Here is a 22,399-nt window from a genome sequence, read left to right on the forward strand (position 1 = left end):
TTTAAGCTTGAATGTTTTGTATGTATTGCTGTTGGTGTGTCTAAATAAATAAATGAAGTGGGGGTAAAATTTAGCGTTATGCCAAAGTAACTATTCCACGCGGACGGAGTCGCGGGCAATAGCTTGTGTCCTTATAAAAACATTGTTATAAATTTATTTCCACGAAACTCAAAAGTATCTTTATAATACACTCAATCACAAACGTGATTACGCGAATGTGAACCTTAATGCTGTGGACTAAAATGCATTTTCCATACAAAACGTAACACTAACCTTAAACACTTCTTGCCAGCGCGGCCTGTCGTCGTGGTAGTACACAAGCGAAGTGTACTCGTTAGCTAACGGTACGCCAGCTCCAATCGAAATCACACCCTATTGTAAACGAGAGTGAGTTTACATTACATTGCTGCATGAGTATTAATCATTTCCAAATTTTTCTTTTTATTGCTTTTATGTGTGGACGAGTTCACAGCCCACCTGGTGTTAAGTGGTTACTGGAGCCCATAGACATCTACAAGGTAAATGCGCCACCCACCTTGAGATATAATTTGTAAGTTCTCAGTATAGTTACAACTAGCGATCCGCCCTCGCTTCGCTTCGGAAATATATATATATATATATATATATATATATAATTTATAGATATAGCAAGCTCACCGGTATGGTTCTCCCGTGTTGATCAACAACCCTGGCCACCAGCTCGATGTTCCTCTCCGAAGACTTCCCGCCACCCTTGGAGAACGAGCCGGAGCAGAGGGTCACGTAGAGGTCGTTGCGCGCGTCCCCCGGCAGTATCACTTCGGGGAAGCCCATCTTCCGTGCCACCACAGTGTTCACCACTATGTGAGGATTCTCTTCGCGGATCTGAAGCAGACACGTCTATTCAAAACACAAACTGTAACAGCTGACAAATTGCGATCAATGAGTAACTTTTACCTTCAAAATTTCTTTAAAAAATAATACTTTTTTGTCTGTCGTGATGACCCTGTCCGGAACTTAGGTGAGGTTTATCGAATTATTGTATTGTCGTCGGTCCTTGATACCCGTGAAAATGTTTGTAATTAGCGGAAGCCTTAAAGGTCATGTAATATGTATGTATATGTAATATAATGTATTATTTTATTTACATCAAAATAAAGTTTAGCCTAGTAAAACTATAGCACAAATTAAGTTGCTCTATAAAGAGAAACAACATTTAATGCTATTGCTTCACCACTTTTTATGTTTTTTTATATTTCAATATTCAAAAATGCTTTATTATTTCTAATGTTATGTCATATTTATAACATATTAACCTCTTTTAAGATAAATCGTATAGAGCAGTGATTCTCAACCACTGTTCCGCGGCACTTTTGTGTGCCGCGAAATTTCAAAAGTGTGTCGCCAAATTTTGCCAATCTATACTAATATTATAAAGAGGAAAGATTTGTTTGTTTGTTTGTTTGTTTCGAATAGGCTCCGAAACTACTGGACCGATTTGAAAAATTATTTTTCCATTAGAAGCCGACATTGTCCCTAATGAACATAGGCTACTTTTTTTAATTTTTTTTTATTTATTTTTTTGGTTTCATGTGTGTTTTAATGTTTCCGATGCGAAGCGAGGGCGAGTCGCTAGTATAATATAATTATATTAATATTATTAAATTATATCAAATATATATTTTTTTTCTTATTAGCTTGTAATTAATCCTTCTTTAAACGTTTAAATATTATTAAAACATATAGTAGTTTATTTCGTATATTTAATGTTTTTTATAAATGTTTTATGCAGTGTTTTAGAAAGTAAATAGTTTAAATCTTTTTGTTTGTGTGCCGCCAAATTTTAAAATCGTTAAATATGTGCCGCAACAAATAAAAGGTTGAGAATCACTGGTATAGAGGTTACATAATTATGTATAGGAGTTATTAAAAATGTGTGAATAATCTCACAATACAATATATGAATCCTTTTCTGATTTGCCCCAGTGCTGCGGAAGCACTGAGAAGACGAGCTATTCCCAAATCTTGAAAAACAAAACCACATCAATTTTGAGACACAAACGTGCGTCGTACCTGTTTTAAATCACCTTCAACTAGATGTATGGAAACCCAGAGTCCTTGCGAGTGCTTGGCGTCCTTCAACTCCCGGTTGGCCATCACCTTCTTCAGCAGAGCATCTAAATTCTCTTTTTCGTATCTGAAATTCATTTATTTATTTATAATACAGTAATAAATATACATCTATATATATATGTAAAAATGAATTGCTGTTCGTTAGTCTCGCTAAAACTCGAGAACGGCTGGACCGATTTGGCTAATTTTGATCTTGAATTATTTTGTGGAAGTCCAGAGAAGGTTTAAAAGGTAAATAAATAGATAGATAGATGAAAATGCTCGGAATTCAATAAAAATAACAATTTTGTTTTTCCATTAATGTGTCCCCCGTCGGGCGGATTGCTTTTGTTTGTTTTAAGTTTATTTTATACAAAAGTTTAGGCCTTTAATTTATCGATTAAGGCACTATGAAGTCTGCCGGGTCAGCTAGAATAAAAAAGTTCTCGAACAACTTGGTGCACGTGGATGAAGTGAAACTTATTTTTCGGTGTGTAGTGTAGTATTGTGGTTTTCTTCATTTTTCATCCTTAAATCAGATTGCTCTTGTAATAGGGAATTCTGTGTATAAGAGATGCGACATCTTCAACATTTATGTTATATATATATTTTAAATTATCGATAGAAAAATATATATATATATTTTAAATACTTTATTAAAATATTGGACGCTACTCGTTGCTAACGCTCGCGCTGGCCTGTAACAGGTATACTACGCGTATGCATTCGAGTGCCACGTATTCACTCTCGCTCTGTCTTTTTCTATTCCATGTAGCAATAAACGTTTAACGCAACCTTGTTGGAAGTCGCATTAGAAGTTTCACTTCTATAAACTTACGCGTAAAAAGGCACTTGTATGTGCTTGTCAGGGTTGTCCGACGTGAGGTGGCGCTTGATGTCAGCGCAGGCCACGCCGAACGGCCTCCGCATCGCGCCGGCCGACGTGCTCATCGACACCGGCTGGGCCACTGAACTGCGCCTGGAAACGTCCGCCGATATTAGGGTATTTCTCACAGCCCACCTGGTGTGAAACGGTTACTGGAGCCCATCTACAACGTAAATGCACCACCCACCTCGAGATATAAGTTCTAAGGCCTCAGTATAGTTACAACGGCTGCCCCACCCTTCAAACCGAAACGCATTACTGCTTCACGGCAGAAATAGGCAGGGCGGTGGTACCTACCCGTGCGGACTCACAGGAGGTCCTACCACCAGTAAAACAAGAGGTCCTACCACTAGTAAATGCCAGATCATGGCACACTGCAAGCACGGCAACGTCCCCGCTCCAACCCAGCGATTAGCTTGTCATTTGAATTTGACCCTTAAATCGTATGTCGTATGTTTCATAACGTCAATATAAAAAGTCATCAGCGGGGTATCAACCGTTCTTAGTGATCTTACAGATACAATATAGAGCCGTGCCGCAGCTGTGCCGTTACAGCGTGTCATGACCTTTAGAACGCGTCGAGGGACCTATGGGGACTTTTTGGCGGGAACGCGAGGAGTGAAGTTGTGTGATTTGTTTTATTTTGTCTATTTAGTGTTTCTTCGGGTTTAAATGTGTAATAACGGTGGTTAATTAACTGTTTAATATCTGTGAAAGTGCACAAATATGGGAAAATGAAACAAAGCCGCTGAACGTAACTTCTCGGGATCCTCTAAATACTCCACTGAAAAAGTCTCAGTAAATGACCACCAAATTTACTGAGATTACATTTCATCCCATATCATCTCATTTCGTTTAATTTCATCCCAGTTGATTAATGTCTCAAATTAACCATCTTCATTTCATTTCACTTCATATTATCATTTTTCGTAAAAGTACCTAAGAATATAAATTAAAATAAGACATGACTTAAAGGTCTTAGTTACCAGGTCATAAAATCACTTAAAAAAAAGGGACCAATGGGCGAGACGACACTTGTCTTAAGAAACACGTAATCAATATCCAAAGACTTCCACGATGAGAGAACAATGTCCCGCCATTTCTGAACTCGAAAGATGTTCTCACATCTGTGGAAAGGTGGATTTTTTTGGCAAACGAGCATACGGCCCTCCTCATGGTGAGAGATCACCGTCGCCCATGGACATCAGCAATGCTAGTGGCATAGCCAAACCCCTTCATATCAATCTATGGTATTACAAACGAAATATAGATTGGTGACGAAAAATAAATCCGACAAAACCCTAAATCACTCTGACGGAATTTACAAGCATAACATACATACATAACGTATAACATACAAGTTACATCTATCTACGTAATATCACCAGTTCATTAAGCAATAATATATCTTAACATTAGACAATTAAGGTCGAATATGATAGCCGCGAAAATCACATTTATTCGTAGATATTAGTGTATAGTTTATTTTATCTTTTTCTAGAGGGTTCGACGGTCTTTAAGCGCTAAACGTTTGAAATCATTTAGTTCTATTACAATTGTAAAAGTTCAACAAACTATCATGAGACCTAATGTCCCTAACGTTGAGATATTTAATTTCAGTAAAATAGTATATTTAGTTACCTGTGATCAACATTTTGAGCGTCCATAGACCCTATTCTCACGACGTGACACACTAAATAAACTTTCTCGTTCTTCATGAAGTCACTGCCGAAATCCTGAAAAAGAATAAAAAATATATGAATGTATGTACCTATAATCAATCGAGTTCTTACAGAGTGAGAGAGAGAGGACGAGTGAGAGGAAGAGAGAAAAAGAGAGAGAGGCAGAGAATAGTACAGTGAAAAGCAATTAACATTAAAAAAACAGTCTTCAGGCAGATATAATTGTACAATGGGCGGTCTTATCAACTAAAGCATATGTGTTCTTACCGTGAAGACGACATTGGTGGTCGCGAAATTCGGCGTGGGCCATCTTATCAGGAGATGTTCGGTCAACTTGTTCCCTGCCGCGTCGTGCAAGGACAGCGACAGCTCGGCCACGTCCGCCACTCGACACACGAAGTTGTGCACTCGGACGCAAACCGTGAACGTCCTCACTCCGGCCGGAGTAACGTTCGGTGTTACCGGCGTCGTTTCCTGGAATCGTTTAGTTTTTTCAATTTTTTATGGATTTTATGACCGGGTAACTCAGACCTTTAAGTCATATCTTATTTTAATTTATTAAATATTCTTATTTTTATGAAGAATGATAATATGGAGTGAAATGAAATGAAGATAACTAATTAGAGACATTAATCAACTGGGATGAAATTAAATGAGATGAGATAATGAAATATAGTCTCAGTAAAATGGTGGACATTTACTGAGATTTTTTAGTGGACTTTTTAGAGGATCCCGAGAAGTTACGGCTTTGTTTCATTTTCCCACATTTGTGCACTTTCACAGTTATTAAACAGTTAATAAACCACCGTTATTACATATTTAAACCTGAAGAAACACTAAATAGGCAAAATAAAACAAATCACACAACTTCACTCGTCGCGCTCCTTCAAATGGAACTTCAAGATAATATATTTATCAAGACCATATGGATGGGTGAAAGGCTATTTGATTTACGCGATATTTTGTTAAATACGCGACATTCATCTTTGTAATTTAAGATGCGTTTTGTTTGGTATTAAGGTCAACAGTTCGATGTTTTTTTCATCGACCTTCAATTATGTTTACACCATTCAAATGGTTAAAGAAGTTTTTTGAAGTGACACTTCTAATGCGACTTCCAACAAGGTTGCGTTAAGCGTTTAACGCTACATGGAATAGAAAGAGACAGAGCGAGAGTGAATGCGTGACACTCGAACACATGCGCGTAGTATACCTGTTACAGGCCAGCGCGAACGTTAGCAACGAGTAGCGTCCAATGTTTTAATGAAGTATTTAAATATATACCTATACATATTTATTTTTCTATCTTTAATCAAAAATATATATAATATAAATGCTGAAGATGTCGCATCTCCTATACACAGCATTCCCTATTACAAGAGCAATCTTAAGGCTTAAAAATTAAAAAAACCACAATACTACACATCGAAAGAAGAAGTTTCACTTCATTCACGTGCACCAAAGTCAAACGCGCACCGTTTTTTCATGATATTTTTTCCAAAATTTAATCTTTAAATGGCTCCCCTGTTAAGTTGCAAAATTTCGGTTAAACCAAATAGCCCTTCACCTCTCGATATGTGCCCTTAGTGACGCTTGGGTCAAAGGGCGCTATATCTAATCAGATTCTAGTATAGCGAAGAATCCAAATTCGGGAGATTTTGAGGGCTCCTAGATTGACTTTAATTACCTTCAATATTGAAGCGTACCTTATAGCTATTTAACTAAACTAAAATCTTCGGATACCATCGATAGTGGTTACCGCTCACCATGTTTTTATCGATACGAGTGTTGGCCTCGTCGTGTAATGCGTTCAAACGATACGTCGACATCTTCAGCGGATCGACGAGTTGACCATTTGAATTCCTCACCGCCAACTCCATATCTAATGTCCTGAGTACCAAAAGAATTCGACTATTACCCATATTATATTACTATATTACCCGAAAAAAAATTGTTTACACGTCGTTAAAGATTACGTTCCCTTTATCAAAGACATTTTTTTTTTCTTAGATGAATGGACGAACTCTCAACCCACGTGGTGTTAAGTGGTTACTGGAGCCCATAGACATCTACGACGTAAATGCGCCACCCACCTTGAGATATAAGTTCTAGGGTCTCAAGTATAGTTACAACGGCTGCCCCACCCTTCAAACCGAAACGCATTACTGCTTCACGGCAGAAATAGGCAGGGTGGTGGTACCTTACCCTCGCGGATTCACAAGAGGTCTTACAACCAATTGTTGTTGTTTGTTATTGTTAAAATTGTTTACACTAGGTTCCATTTATCAAACACATTTCGAATTGAACTGACCAACCTCGAATTTTCAAAGTCGAACATGATACTAAATTCAATGGGTCATTAGAAGCAGCCATATCGTAATCAGTATAGTATCTATTCAAGGTCAAGATTCGACTAGATGCAGGCAAGGTAGGGCCGTTCATTATAGTATAGTCTTCGGCGGAGGCCTAGATCTAGCAGCGAACATCTGCAGACTGATGATGATGATGGTTACAACGCATTCCTAAAGTCAAAATGCTATGTTTAAGTCTTGCGTGACGGATTTCAACTTGGCGTTTTTGCAGCAAATATTTCTAGTATTTATACAAATTTCTTATTGAAATATCAGTCACACTCTTGGGATATTATGTATAGTATGGCGACATTTTTTCACGGCCCACCTGGTGTTAGGTGGTTACAGGAGCCCATCGACATTTACAATATAAATGCTGTCAGAGACCTTGAGTCATGAGCTCTAAAGTCTGTTTTTACAGTACATCGGCTGCCCCACCCTTCAAGCCGAAATGCATTACTGCTTCACGGCAGAAATACGAAAGGTATTGGTACCCACCCGTACGGACTCACAAGACGTCTTACCACTAGTAATTTATAAATAATGGCCCCTAACCGCTGAATACAAAGTGGAAATTAGCCTGCTTTGACTTAACAGCAATCGATGACTCTGGCAATGAAAATGTTATAAACCTCACCTATTTCCCCTGTCGATAGTGAATACAGATGTCCTGGCGACTCTTCGCAGCTGGTCTTGAGGAAGCGCTCCGCTGGCGGCCTGAGCTCTTAGCTCTAATAACGCACGCATACTTACTTCCATAAATTTAAAACGTTCATCATTATTCTGAAATAGAATGACAGAACTGTAGCCGATTTTTGTTGTATTTTTGACGGGCCTATTGTGTAACAATCAGGATCAACTACGACTAGGTTATTTTGTACGTAGGCAGTATCTTTTCTGTCTTTCCTCCCTTTCCATCTTGTAACAGCAAGGTCCCAAGACCTTGTTAGGTTCTTACTTTGCTAGATAGATGAATTTCATTAATGCATGTATGTCACGTCTGGTCTAAGTGGATTCTGGTGCCCATTGACATCGCGATCACAATACAGAGATTCATCTTGAGCCAGGACCTCGAAGTATCAAATATTTTATATAAACCCCCGAAAGCTGATTTGCGTCAGAAATGGGGCAGGATTGTGTGGCCGCCGATGTGAGCTTACAATACGCCCTACAACCAATTACGATCGTGACTTTCATTAATGTTTCTATACTCACAATATACAAGTTCTTCCATTGCTCTAACCAGTCTCGCAATGTCACCGCGATATCGTGAACGACGCCATAGCCGCCAGCGGAAGCCACTACACTTTCGCTGCATCTAAAATGTAGAGTATAAAGTCCTTTGTACTACTCCTATTTATTGCATTCTCTATGTGTTCCAATATGGCCTTACATAATTACCATAAACTATTTAGGCTTCGCTTCGTAAATTAACGCAGTTTTTACCCCTAACGCAGAGTTTTAAAAAGGATCAAAATAAAATTGAATGCCCCTATTAATTTCTGATACATAATCACAGATTTAGACCTTTCTAAATGCCCATATAATTTGTTTATTCGTAACATATATTATCTCGGAAATTTCCTGACCGAACGACAATTTTGAACATTATCTATGCAGTTCAGAATACGATAATACCCAATAATATCAACTTTTTTTTTCATAATTCAAACTGTTTCGTACTGAATAGCTTTCAACAAAGTCTCAATCCCATTTATGTTTCCGTTGAAAAACGACAGTCTACGTATGACGTCAGAAGCGAGTTGTTAGAATCTTAAACAAACAGGAATATTCGTTACTAAATCATTATTTAAGGTACTCTCCAATAGCAAATCGAAATCCTTAAAATGAATAGGTTACGAACAAATTTAGTATACGGTTTTCGAGTAAGGGCGGTGAGCGGTTGTTGAAGGATTTTACTAAGCTCAATCCCAAAATGCCCATTTGTGAATTCGCACTCACAGGTTTTTTAGAAGATTAAGTAAGTAAGGTAATACACGGTAATCGGTCCTTGATGCGTGTACAACCTTCCAAGTTGATCGGAAGTCTGGAAATCTGTAAAGCTTACGTTCAAAGATTCTATTGCATACTCGTACATGCGAAGCTAATAAAAGCGTCTTACTAAGCTCTAGACATCAGTTTGACAAGGTATAAAACAGTTTGGTATATCAAACGGTAAACGGTCGCCCAGAACACGTCACTTCGGATCCTCCCGATCTAGTAACGGTGCTTTTAGGCACTCCAAGCACCGGTTACCGTTCTCGTCGAACCCATCGAAAATGAACCAATAGACACAGCCCACTGAGGTTCTCGCGAGATCTTCTCAATGGATTGCGATTCCGATCCTTTGATATATTCAGTAAAACATTGCCTTTGCTAGGACTAGTGTTGGCTAAATGTTTTGACATGGGTAGAAAAACAAAAAAAATGGTATAATACAGATGAAAAGAGGTCAATATTCTGCAAGTTACGCAGTTTCAATACAAGCAACCCTATTATCGAGGTCGTAACATAAATCTGGTTGAATGTTATAAAACAGGGCCAGTAGCGTAATGCGAATATCAATTATTACAAATAATATTTCAATTAATTTAATATCAAAATTGTTTGCGATAATAAATATCGACAAATACATTTATGCTCCGCCGAGTAATTATTTCTGGAGATGTATTTTATAATATGGACAAACGAGCTGCATTCTATTCTAAGCTTCAAATTCTTAAAAAAATGTGCTCTACTAAATATAGATTTTTATCTACCTATGCTGATAGCCTTGAGAGGCTATGTCAGCTTCGCCCTAACGTAGTGAGCTCACGGGGCTCAAACCGGAGTTTTGCTAGCACTGGCCCTAGCAAGAGCGGAGCTTCGCAGAATCTACCACCGTATCGGAAACGCAACCCACCGAGAAGATCCGTCGAGAAACGCATTGGGTCTGTGTCTATGGGTTAATTCGCTCGTCGAGCGCTTCGTAGCAAGCGACGGGTTCGACGAGGACGGTGACCGGTACTTGCGGTACCTAAAAGCACCGTTAGTGGATCGGGAGGATTCGTAATGACGTGTTTTGGGCTCAATATAGACCAGACTATGCTGAGTTATATGACCGACTCTAAATATAATTGTATTGATATGAATATATTATGTAGTGCTTTATTCGGTTATCGCGTGCTGTGGAAATAAAACTGCTTTTACGTCGACAAAAACTGGAACAATTCGAAACCTGGGAAACAATATAATGACATAATAAATACGAGATTAAACTGGAAAATATATTATTTTTATTAACAAAAGCCCTAAGTTTCTCATAGATTCTAATATTCAATCTCACCAGTTAGTAGTGAAATTGAATTCGGAATCAGTCGTGGTGACTATTTGCCTGTGAAGGCGTAGGTATAAAAATCTTGTAATAATTTAAGATACTCCTTCATGGCAGAATATACATATCTTCATTTTGTTTGAAATTACTAGCTTTATTTGGTTGATAAACAATTAAACTATCTATATTGCTTGTCATCTCGTCAATATTAGCATAATATATGGAGACTTTCACAAACACACATCAGCTGCCGAACCACCAATATTGCTGGACAAGTCTTGGCCAAACATTACAGGCCCACTTTTTTTTTTTTAAACAATAACATCACAGCTTTTCTTAACGGACGCGTGATTCATTCGGCAACACATGATAATCGTACCGACGGCCGTTGACCTCAATTAGTTATATTTTATTACTTTTTATTAAGGATATAGGAGTGGGGTGGCTCACTTTCGTTTTTTTTTTACTTCTTTAATATTTTGTTATTGTTACTCAGAGTAGATGGGTTTTGTTATACAAATATTTATCTGAAAAAATATACATACATATATATAGTTATTTATTTCAATATCAGGTGGACAAGAATCACTGCAGAAATTTAATAAGAATAGATAATAGATGTTTATTAAATCTACAATTTCAATTTTAAATTTTTCGAAAGATTGGGCTTAGAATTAGAAACTCACGGCAACAGTGATAGAAATCATAACGTCATTACGTCACAATATATAATAATATAGATAGATACTCAGTAGACAGGGTCATGACCTTAGCGTCAGGTAACTTTTTAATGGACTGTATCATATTGCCCGCCGACAGATAGCTTGGACAAAGTAGAAGGAAAGAGACCCCGCGGCCGATTACCTAGCCGTTGGTGTAATCAAATAACCGCCCTAACTGGGTTGCCAGTCGCAACCGCTATTCGAGAAGCTGACGACCGGACGAGATGGAAACAGCTCACGAGACAGGCCACGGTCAAGTTTCAGGGACACGACCTTCAGCAATGAAGGAAGCGACGAAGAAGAAGAAATCAGGTCAGGTTGCTCTATCCTCGACTCGGATTGCGAGTGACGTTGAATGCGCCCAAACTTTCACAAAAATTCCATAAAAACATCTCCATATGTGTTTATGCATAAAACATTTATTATTATATGCTATTTTTTTCACCTTCCGCCTATTTCGTAGAACCCCAAAGCTGTCGTTCCGTAGACGTCTACAAGCCGCTCTGGGGTAAAGGTATGTTTAACCGACTTCAAAAAAGGAGGAGGTTCTCAATTCGACTGAATTTTTTTTGTTTGTTGCCTCATCGCTTTTGACTGGGTGAATCGTTTTTGATGATTCTTTTTTTATTAGAAAGGTGACGATTCCCGTGTGGTCCAATTTAGTCCAGTTCTGATAATGGTATCCATGAGAAAACCATATACATAAGTCTTAAATTTGCATTAAGTACGTGCGCGACAAATAGATCAATAACTCAATATCACGCCAACCGATTTCGATGATTATTTTTTTAGTGTATATGAATTAGTTTTGGAATATTATTTTTTTCGATTTGAAGTCGGTTTTTGTTAAAGCCTGTCCTATTTGCAATTATTTCATAGAAGCACAATAGCTTACCTGTCAACAACGCAATCTCTCTTGACGACATAGCTCTTTGGGAAGGCGCCTTTGAGGTCCCTCCGGAGGCTCTGACCCCAATACCACTCTTCCGTTTCACCTTCGAGATGAATGAGCTCGCCCACTTCCAGAGGGAGATGTGACTGGGATTTGCTTGTGAAATTGTATATTGCTGCGGGCAAAGTAATTAATGGATTACCATAATATACGTTACCATATCGAGGGGTGAAAGGCGATTTAAGCAACATTTCTTCACTGGGCATTCCATAATAAATAATCTATTTAATAATATATTAATAGTACATTCAAAATTAAATTTACTATGGAAATTTTCGACTTCAGTCATAATCACAATAAAACTAAAGAACTGGCGAACTAAAGAAAAGCGAATGGTAAAACTTTATTTGGTTTAGGCAACTTTTTGCAATTTTACAGGGGAGCCATTTAAAATTCTAAATTTGAAAAAAATATGTCCTTACAAAAAAACTTGTTCAGCTATTTGAATGGATTAAGCTTAATTGAAGGTCAATAACAAACATTGAATTGTAATTTTTTTTCCTACCTAAGCGGGTGCCTTGAGAGGCTATTCCAGCGTAACCTTAACTAGTAGGTGAGCTCACGGGGCTCAAACCTGACGACGTTGCTAACACGAACCCTAGCAAGAGCCGTGCTTCGCAGAATCTACCACCGGATCGGAAACGCGACTCACTGAGAAGATCCGGCGAGAAACTCAGTGGGTTGTATCTGAGGGTTAATTTACTCGTCGAGCCCTTCGTCGCAAGCGACAGGTTCGACGAGAACGGTGACCGGTGAATTGTAGATACTAATACCAAATTAGACGGACCTTTGATTACAAAGATAGACGACGCGTATTAAGCGAAATATGTCGCTTAAGCCAAATAACCCTTTCACATCTCGATGTTTATTTTGCGCACTTTGTTTTTTTTTGCATTAATGAATTTTTGGAACGCAACAAAAAATATCGATGGAAATAGTGAGGTGGTACAATAGTAGGATGACCGGGTCATCTCAAGTTCCCGGTATTTTCTGAATGCTATGATATAACTTGTAACTATACTTGAGACCTTAGAATTTATATCTCGAGGTGGGTGGCGCATTTACGTTGTGGATGTCTATAGGCTCCAGTAACCACTTAACACCAGGTCCAGTGGGTTATGAGCTCGTCCACCCATCTAAGCAATAAAAAAAATAAAAAAAAAACATGTTCTTAAAAGGACATTTACGTAGAGTACCTACTCAGCGGTTGGCAGCGCCTCGACTCTTCCTCTGGCATTATAGACCTCTATGACCAAACGGTAAACACTCACCGTCAGATCGCCGTACACTTTTTTATTTTTTTTTATTGCTTAGATGGGTGGACGAGCTCATAGCCCACCTGATGTTAAGTGGTCACTGGAGCCCATAGACATCTACAACGTAAACGCGCCAACCACCCTGAGATATAAGTTCTAAGGTCTCAGTATAGTTACAACGGCTGCCCCGCCTTTCAAACCGAAACGCATTACTGCTTCACGGCAGAAATAGGCAAAGTGATGGTACCCACCCGCGCGGACTCACAAGAGGTTCTACCACCAGTACACTAAAAAGGATTTTGACGAATTTATAGATGAATTAGCATTTGCTCACGGGCACTTCCCGCTCATCCGGTCAACACTATCTTTGACTAAACAGTGACGTAATCCTGATGTTAAATAAACCAAGTTTCCTTGAAGTAGCTTAAATAATCGTGTGAATTCATGATCGTTCGCGTAATTATGTGTTAAGTACGGCAGACGTGTATTTTTGCATGTGACGTCACGTTTTGATATTCGAGTGTATTGGTCAATATAGGTAAGATTTGTTTTGCTCGAAATTCAAGGAAAAACCAACGCATTTCTTTTGGCTAGCCTATATGAGGGAAGAACGGACAAGATCCCTTTTTTATACTCACTACTTACTACTACACTACACAACTAAATAGTTCTCGTTGGTCATTACGTCGTATATTATTACCTACTACTACCACATTACTACCTTAGATTACTACCTAATACTTTCTTTTTTCTACCTAAGCTGATAGCTTTGAGAGGCTATTTCATCGTAACCTTAACTAATAGGTGAGCTCACGGGGCTCAAACCGGAGTGACGCTAACACTGACCCTAGCAAGAGCAGTGCTTCGCAGAATCTACCACCGGATCGGAAACGCGACCCACTGAGAAGATCCGGTGAGAAACTAAGTGGGCTGTGTCTATGGTTTAATTCGCTCGTCGAGGCCTTCGTCGCAAGCGACGGGTTCGACGAGGACGGTGACCTGTGCTTGTGGTACCTAAAAGCACCGTTAATGGATCGGGAGGATCCTTAATGACCTGTTTTGGGCGACGTCGACTGTTTACCATTCGGTCTACCGGATCGAGCTCTCATGTCGTGCCGCCTTTTTAAAGTGGACCTACTACTACCATACTATACACCTAAACAGTTCTCGTCGGTCAATACGTCTTACATTACTACCTACTACTACTACTACACTACACAACTAAACAGTTCTCGTTGGTCATTACCTCGTACATTAAGCGACATAATGATGAATGTTCAGCTTTTACGTGCACAATTAGCTCTAACGCTACCTAATGAAAAGCCGTTAATTATACGAAATTCTATTACAATATGACATAATGAATAATAAGTGCGCATACTTATTGGCACATCCTGCAAATGCGATCCCTTATAGGATTCGTAATTCTAATTTGGTACAATATGATTACCAAAACAAGAATCGAATCGTTGCGAACTTTATCGAATATTTTATGACCGCGGTTCCAACAGCGAATTATTTATTCTCTTTTCAAAACTACTACCAGAACATGAATCGAATTATCGCGAAGTTTATCGACTACGGAGTGCCCGCGATTCCAACAGCGAATCCTGTGTTCTCTTTTCAAAACTACTACCAGAACATGAATCGAATTATCGCGAAGTTTATAGACTACGGAGTGCCCGCGATTCCAACAGTGAATCCCGTGTTCTCTTTTCAAAACTACCACCAGAACATTAATCGAATCATTGCGAAGTTTATCGACTGCGGAGTGCCCGCGATTCCAACACCGAATCCTGTGTTCTCTTTTCAAATCTACTACCAAAACAAGAATCGGCATTATTGCGAGGTTTATCGACTACGGAGTGCTCGCGATTCCAACAGCGAATCCTGTGTTCTCTTTTCAAATCTACTACCAAAACAGGAATCGAATTGGTGCGAACTATATCGACGACGAAATGCCCGCAGTTCCAACAGCGAATTCCGGGTTCTCTTTTCAAATTTACTACCAAAACCACAATCGAAATGTTGCGAGCCTTATTATAGACTACTAAGTGACCGCGGTAATTACGGCGAATCCCGTTTTCTCTTTTCAAATGCATCTCTATATATTATTTTATTAGTTATTAATTTGTTACGATCTTTTCCTAGTTCCTCCTTCCTTCCGCGCGTCTAAGGACGATGTTGTTTTCATTAGGTTTTCTCCTTAAAACCGAATTCTGACATTTTAAGTTGTTGAAATGTGTTAGATTGTTCTGGAATCAAGACGTTGATTTCATAACATTGTGAACCACTCAATTTTTAATTCAAGCTTTATTGACATAACATTACGGATGAGTAGACCACGTCAAATCCAAAATAGTGTTGGCATGAACATAACGTCATAATAAATCCAAAAATCAATAATTAATTCGTAACTATACAGCATTACATTTACTAACTGCGTTCAAAGCTCGGAAGCATTGTCGACAGACGAGTACAAACTTAATAAAAAAAATTAAAAAAAAACAAAAACCAGCTTAATCCGAAACAGACGCTCATTTTAATTGAAGCATTTAGTGAATACAAAAAAAAATACAAGTCCATATTTACACTTACGGACAATTAGTCGTACTACGCACAATGGGGGCGGAATGCGTGTGACTAAGAACGAATGCGCGCGAGCACCGAAACCGCTTGTACGGCTGTATGAGTCTCGAACGAGACGCGAATGATAATCGGGATGTAGTAGACCTAGTTACGATATAGAAATGCATTAACTAAAAATTCCCAGCACATATAAAAATCCTAAAATTCATTAAAACCTGCATTTGTGTTATTAGCATTGAATCCCCTGCCAAAATCAAGACTCGTACAGTAATGTCAAATTTGAAGGATAGATTATGCCCTAAACACATAACTTCGGTTCATCCCGATAAATTGACGGTGCTGTTAGACACCACAAGCACCGGTCACCGTCCTCGTCGAACCCGCCGTTTGCGACGAAGGACTCGACGAGTGAATTAACCCATAGACACAGCCCACTGAGTTTCTCGCCGGAACTTCTCAGTGGCTCGCGTTTCCGATCCGGTGGTAGATTCTGCGAAGCACTGCTCTTGCTAGGGCCAGTGTTAGCAACACTCCCGGTTAGAGCACCGTGAGTTCACCTACACGTCAAGGAGAAGCTGAAATAGACGCTATCAGCATAGGTAGGAAAAAAAAGAAGGATAAGGTATGTATGCTTAATGCGAGTTTTTAACGAAAATATAACCATAAGTACCTTTGCAATGACAAAGGTAGGAAAAAAAAGAAGGATAAGGTATGTATGCTTAATGCGAGTTTTTAACGAAAATATAACCATAAGTACCTTTGCAATAACAAAATAAATCACTTTCATTAACTTTTTGAAAATTTGTTTTAAACTCCTATTGTTAATTTTTTATATTAAAAAAGTCGATGATTTTTTTTTTCAAACTTATCGCAGGCCGCTTCTATTAGATTCGTTATACTATCGACATTCGACCCAGTAGCGCACCTGTCACACGACACTCCCCGTAATTAGATATTGGAGTCTATTACTGGTTCCGATTTTTAATGAATATCATATTGATTTGTACTTCCTTTTTGAAGTAAAACTTCTTTGGGCGCGTTGAGAGGAAAATTTAACTCACGACAGATTCGTTACGGCTAGAGAGAAAATATCCAATTTAGGAAGAGCGAAAGTGAGAAAATAGACAGCGTCTCGCGAACTACTCGACCGCGTAAAGTAAACGACTAAGCGAGCTAGCTTATTTCTCTTACATACAGCATTCCCTATTACAAGACATTAGATTTAAATATGATAAATGAAGAAAACCACAATACTACACACACAGTAAAAGAATTTTCACTTCTTTCACGTGCTCCAAGTTGCATGCGCACCATTTTTTTATCGTTAGGAATCTTGGGATTGTATTGTAAAATTTTCCCACTTCGATAAAGCGGCACGACACGAGAACCCTCTCATCGTGGCCGCCGGTAACTACATTCCCGATCCTGCGGAAAGAATGGAAAGCATTCAACGTCGCCCCAAACACGTTATTTCGGATCCTCCCGATCCCCTAACGGTGCTTTTAGGTACCTCAAGCACCGGTCACCGCTTGCGACGAAGGGCTCGACGAGTAAATTAACCCTCAGACACAGCCCACTGAGTTTCTCGCCGGATCTTCTCAGTGGGTCGCGTTTCCGATCCGGTGGTAGATTTTGCGAAACACGGCTCTTGCTAGGGTTCGTGTTAGCAGCGTCCTCAGGTTTGAGCCCCGTGACCTCACCTACTAGTTAAGGTTCCGCTGAAATAGCCTCTCAAGGCTATCAGCTTAGCAGGAAAATAAAAAAAAGGAAAATTTGTGTAGATAACGAAATTTCGGATGGTATAAAATTTTTCAATGAATAAATTTAGTACGTAATGGTTTATGTGCAATGTAATTAACAACAGCTGACATGCGGGATCCATAATCTCGTGCGAAGACGGCAATCAAACCGAAAAGTAAAATTAATTGAATTACATTTTTTTTATTGCCTAATAATTCACTAAGACCAGTTACGAGCGATGGTGTTCTATAATAAAATTACAGTTCCCTGCGGTTCCAATTGGATACAATTCATCATAATTAATCGTAATATAATAGATGTCACTTACAGATAAGTTTGGGTATTGATAATTTCATAATCATTTAAATCATAATTAATTCATTTACCCGGTTGCATATAATAGAGCCATTCCGAATACTTCTTCGGTCGCAAGAGAACCAAAGAAGACAAAATGTCATAATTTTTCCGTGTGTTCGCGGGATTTCCATCACGCCTATATACCTATAGGCAGCAATTGTCTACTATGGTAACTTGAACGTCATGAGGGGAGAGGCGCATTTATGATTATCTATGTCCGCTGGTATTCATTCAACACCGATACATAAAAGCGAATCAACCATCGAGATTGTTACATAAAAATTTAATCTCCCAAAAAAACCAAGGTATTGGAATAATAAACGCACGGATGTGAGGTTATCGCGATTGACGGGACGTTTTGTTTGACATTTCGTAATTGGACTTCCACAGGTGGAAGGGGAATGGTTCAAGGACAGAAGGGCAGAAAGAGCAGTCTGTATTCCGAAACGGCGCAAACAAAACTTTGCCGCTCATGATTGAAAGTGTTTAGAGCCTTATTACTATAGATGAGCTAACGGACGAAGTAATCTTGAGTGGTTTCCGAAGCGTGAATCTCGCAATTCGCCCTCAAATATGAAATCCAACCTTCAACTGAGACAATCGCATGCTTCACAGTAGAAACAGGTAGGATGATGATAAATACTCGTCTGGACTTCGATAAGACTTATCGCCAGCAGGTAAATGAAAACGTTCCATTAATATTACACGTGGTTGTCTGTACGAATGTGTTAAGAAAAACTTATATCTGCTGCAGGATTAAAAAACCTCAGCATATTCGCATCCATGAACATGGTAGATTCACATAGAAAAGTCTATGAGCTCCAATGTCCTGCTGTGACATGTGACATGAGCTGTGAGATCATGAACATGAACAAAAAAAACTATAAGTTAAATTGATACTTGTGTCAAAAAAAAAATGATAGCAAGATTAAGAGACTCTGAAGACAAATAGTAGACTTTAAACGTTGTCACATTACGTTATGATAGTACATAATACACATTTGTATCGCATCCCAAAACTACTGTGATGTACACAAACAAACTTAGTCTTATTTGGATTATAAAATGAAGTTGGCAGACGTATGATAATGAGTTTCAGCAAAACCTTCGCCCATTTCACGAATCATTTAACTACATTAACATTATATAAATGACTTTCCTAGATGGAGTGCTAATCGATTATACTGTCAGAAATTCGAGGAATCTCAAGAAGATATGGCGCATAGGCAAGGTTAAGGGAAACTCTCTTTTCTATTTTCAACATACTATACCGTGAAGCAGTAATGCGTATCGGTTCGAAGGGTGGGGGTAGCCGTCGTAACTATACTGAGACCTTAGAACTTATATCTCAAAGTGGGTGGCGCATATACGTTGTAGATGTCTATGGGCTCCAATAACCACCTAACACCAGGTGGGCTGTGAGCTCGTCCATCCATCTAAGTAATAAAAAATGTGTCACTATGTTTTGGACTAGCAGCTCACAGCCTTCTGTAAATAAGAAACAAAGCTAGTAAAAATACACCGAATAAGGCTATTAGAGCCTTTCATTCTTTCTTTCCGTGATTCTTCATAATTACACCGGTTTCTTTCATACCTCTAAAGCACTAGCCCACAAGATAATATCATCAGCTCCATTGGCTGTTGAACCTCAGGGAAGTAACCCACAAGTCGGATCAGATCAACCACACCCTACAATATGTGCTTCTTTTTTTGTATTGCTTGTTTATTACTGTTCATTAGTGGTTCAACATACACCGAAATAAGTAAGCATAACAAAATCTGTTAGAAAAATAATGACAAACGTTTGCTATGAGAATAAATTTTACCCATTACTATTGTTATTCAATATACAACTATTAAAGATACAAAAAAAGAGACAGTGGTATACCAAAGAGCAATATATTTCAAAATGGTTATCTTAATTGAAGCTTGATATCAATTTTGTTTATTTCATAAAAAATATTCAATGAAACAAAAACTTAACTATAGAAGTGCAAATCAATACAAGATGATTGCTTGATATTTAAACTCGAGTGTTAGCATGAAGTATTTAATTAAGGAAACAGTGTTACTGTAGGAAAAATGTTGTTTATTTATATTGCTTCATAGTAAGTACTCATAAGATATAAGAAAATGATACATTGAAAAATTTACAAAAGTTATAGTGCAAAGTTATATACATATTGGAGTTATACCACTTTATTGGCATCCTAAAGTGTATTATATTTTTATTTATTTATTTTAGTATTTTCGTCGCTCATAGACAACACTGGGACATCGGAAAAGCTGTTTCTTAATTTTCCTGTTGTGAACTTGTTTAATACAAAGTACATGTTTTTGTTTATAACAAAATCGAAGTAATTGAAATTTGCAAATATTAATAGCTAAATTAATTTTAGATTTCAATACTGCAAACTATTTTAAATTGCTGTTGCAATACAAAATTTCATTTTCAAATTTTGTAACAAAATTTTCATAAACATGCGTTTAATTCAAAGTTTCTAGATAATAATTAGTCCAAAGATATTTAATTTGAAACACGAACGGAAAACGGTAGCTTTCGGTTCGAATTTTAACACATCACATATCATATCAATTTCCTCTCTGTTATCAACAATTTTAAAATCCTGTCTAAAAAGTTCACAGAAAGTGTTATCAACGCTATAATTTTTCTAAATGCAATTCCATACGAATGTGATCAAAAATATTTATCAATTTCATTGACTATCTTCATGATCAAGATTTATGGGAGTGGCAGATTATTTATAGTTATTTTTGAAATTTAATGGGAATTAAATTAGGAAAAAATGATTATGAAGTTCGTCCTGGATTCAAGATTTAATTATATTTTATGTGACACAATGTTTATATTTATCTCGACTTCGCGGGAGGCAGGACATGGCCAACTTTCCTTAAACTAAGTTTTAATGTTTACGAAACTGTCATTACTCTCAGAGCTACAGTAAATACTCACCGACGGCATAGCATTCTTCATTTTCTAATTTTCTCCAAACAGTCATTGTGCTGATAAAAAACACGAAATTTATATTTTTTTATCGAAAACTGTGATGCTCGTCATCTTTAACCCTGACCAAAATTTGACAATTTAAGATTAATTATCAATCAAAATGTTGACTGATGTCAGTTGTCAAGTTTGTCAAATGTATAATGTTACCAGGCCCTAAAATGTCAAAGGAGATGTGTCTGTTTCTTTTTTTAGTATGGCAATTAAATTCCTTTGTTGCAGTGCTGCCGGCATCGAGTCCATAAAAATTTTCAATTATTCTATGAATACTATTTAAAGCGATATGATAAATGGAGCTAAATGAAATAAAGCGGATTTATTTGAAAATGTAATCCACTGAGATGAAATTGAATGAAATTGATTGAAACTAAATTACATCATCTCATTAAGGAATGACGTCCCAGTAAAACGGTGAGAAATTAGTGACAGTTCAGTGGACTACTTGGAGAAAACCTCTGTTATATTTTCTCACCCATTTTTCACAGCACTTTCAGAGACGCTAAATTGTTAATATACCAGCTCTAATAGACGTTTCCTCCTCCTCGCGGCGTTTTCCTCATTACTGAGGGTCGTGACTCCCCCGCTGCATCAGTTTCTCCCATACGATTTTCCTTCATCTGTTGCGATCCTTAGCTTCATGAAAGGCATTTTGGAAGTTGATATCCAGAGAAGATCGTATTTGGTCCGACCATCTCGTGGGACTGCGTCCTCTGGGAAGTTTGCCATCTACCTTTCCTAATAGACGTTTAAGCCTGAAGAAATACCAAACTAACCAAAGAAAGTACCTAATCACAGATCTTCGCTCATCGCTTCCGCCCTCTTTTTTCCTACCTAAGCTAATAGCCATGAGAGGCTATATTAGCGTAACTCTAACGTGTAGGTGAGCTCTCAGGGCTCAAACCAAGAAGTGTTGCTAACACTGGCCCTAGCAAGAGCAGTGCTTCTCAGAATCTGCCACCGGGTCGGAAATGCAACCCACTGAGAAGATCCGGCGAAAAACTCAGTGGGCTGTGTCTATGGGTTAGTTTACTCGCTGATCTTTTCGTCGTTAGCGACGGGTTCGACGAGTACCTACGCCAAAAAGTTTAGTTACTCATGAACACAGTTGAGGTTTTTTTTTATTACCTGCCATGTTTAAGTAGGTGATATTTTTTATTTAATTTTTTTTATTGCTCTTGATGGAAGACGAGCATACGGCCCTCCTGATGATGAGTAGTTGCCGTCGCCATTACACGTCAACAATGCCAAGGGCAGAGCCAGGTCGCTGCCTACCATTTAAATGAGTAGAACCTTTCTTCTTATAACGAGTATTGGAACCCAAAATGTGACTGTTATCCACCTTGAGACTTGAGTTCGACATAAATTATTAGTATCAGAGTAATAACTGTAATATCCTCTAGACCAAAATACATGAATGCTTCACTGCAAAACGAGA

General features: G+C 38.2%; 1 protein-coding gene across 3 annotated transcripts in view; it reads right to left on the reverse strand.

The window, feature by feature from the left end:
• mbc (dedicator of cytokinesis protein myoblast city) overlaps positions 1 to 21,067 on the reverse strand; it is a 67,012-nt gene extending 45,945 nt beyond the window's left edge. For all 3 annotated transcript variants that reach the window (XM_089738908.1, XM_089738907.1, XM_028181210.2), the window contains exons 1-11: positions 20,914 to 21,067; positions 11,941 to 12,112; positions 8,226 to 8,328; positions 7,648 to 7,793; positions 6,426 to 6,549; positions 4,927 to 5,133; positions 4,619 to 4,713; positions 2,930 to 3,070; positions 2,053 to 2,176; positions 658 to 864; positions 274 to 372 (exon numbers count right to left, since the gene is read on the reverse strand). In XM_089738908.1, the coding sequence (XP_089595034.1) occupies positions 274 to 372; positions 658 to 864; positions 2,053 to 2,176; positions 2,930 to 3,070; positions 4,619 to 4,713; positions 4,927 to 5,133; positions 6,426 to 6,549; positions 7,648 to 7,793; positions 8,226 to 8,328; positions 11,941 to 12,112; positions 20,914 to 20,959 (1,464 nt within the window). In that variant the 5' untranslated portion in view covers positions 20,960 to 21,067. The remainder of the gene's footprint in view (positions 1 to 273; positions 373 to 657; positions 865 to 2,052; positions 2,177 to 2,929; positions 3,071 to 4,618; positions 4,714 to 4,926; positions 5,134 to 6,425; positions 6,550 to 7,647; positions 7,794 to 8,225; positions 8,329 to 11,940; positions 12,113 to 20,913) is intronic.
• Positions 21,068 to 22,399: the final 1,332 nt, after the last annotated feature.

Source organism: Bombyx mandarina, chromosome 26 (assembly GCF_030267445.1).
Source record: "Bombyx mandarina strain Sakado chromosome 26, ASM3026744v2".
Taxonomy (NCBI): Eukaryota; Metazoa; Arthropoda; class Insecta; order Lepidoptera; family Bombycidae; genus Bombyx; species Bombyx mandarina.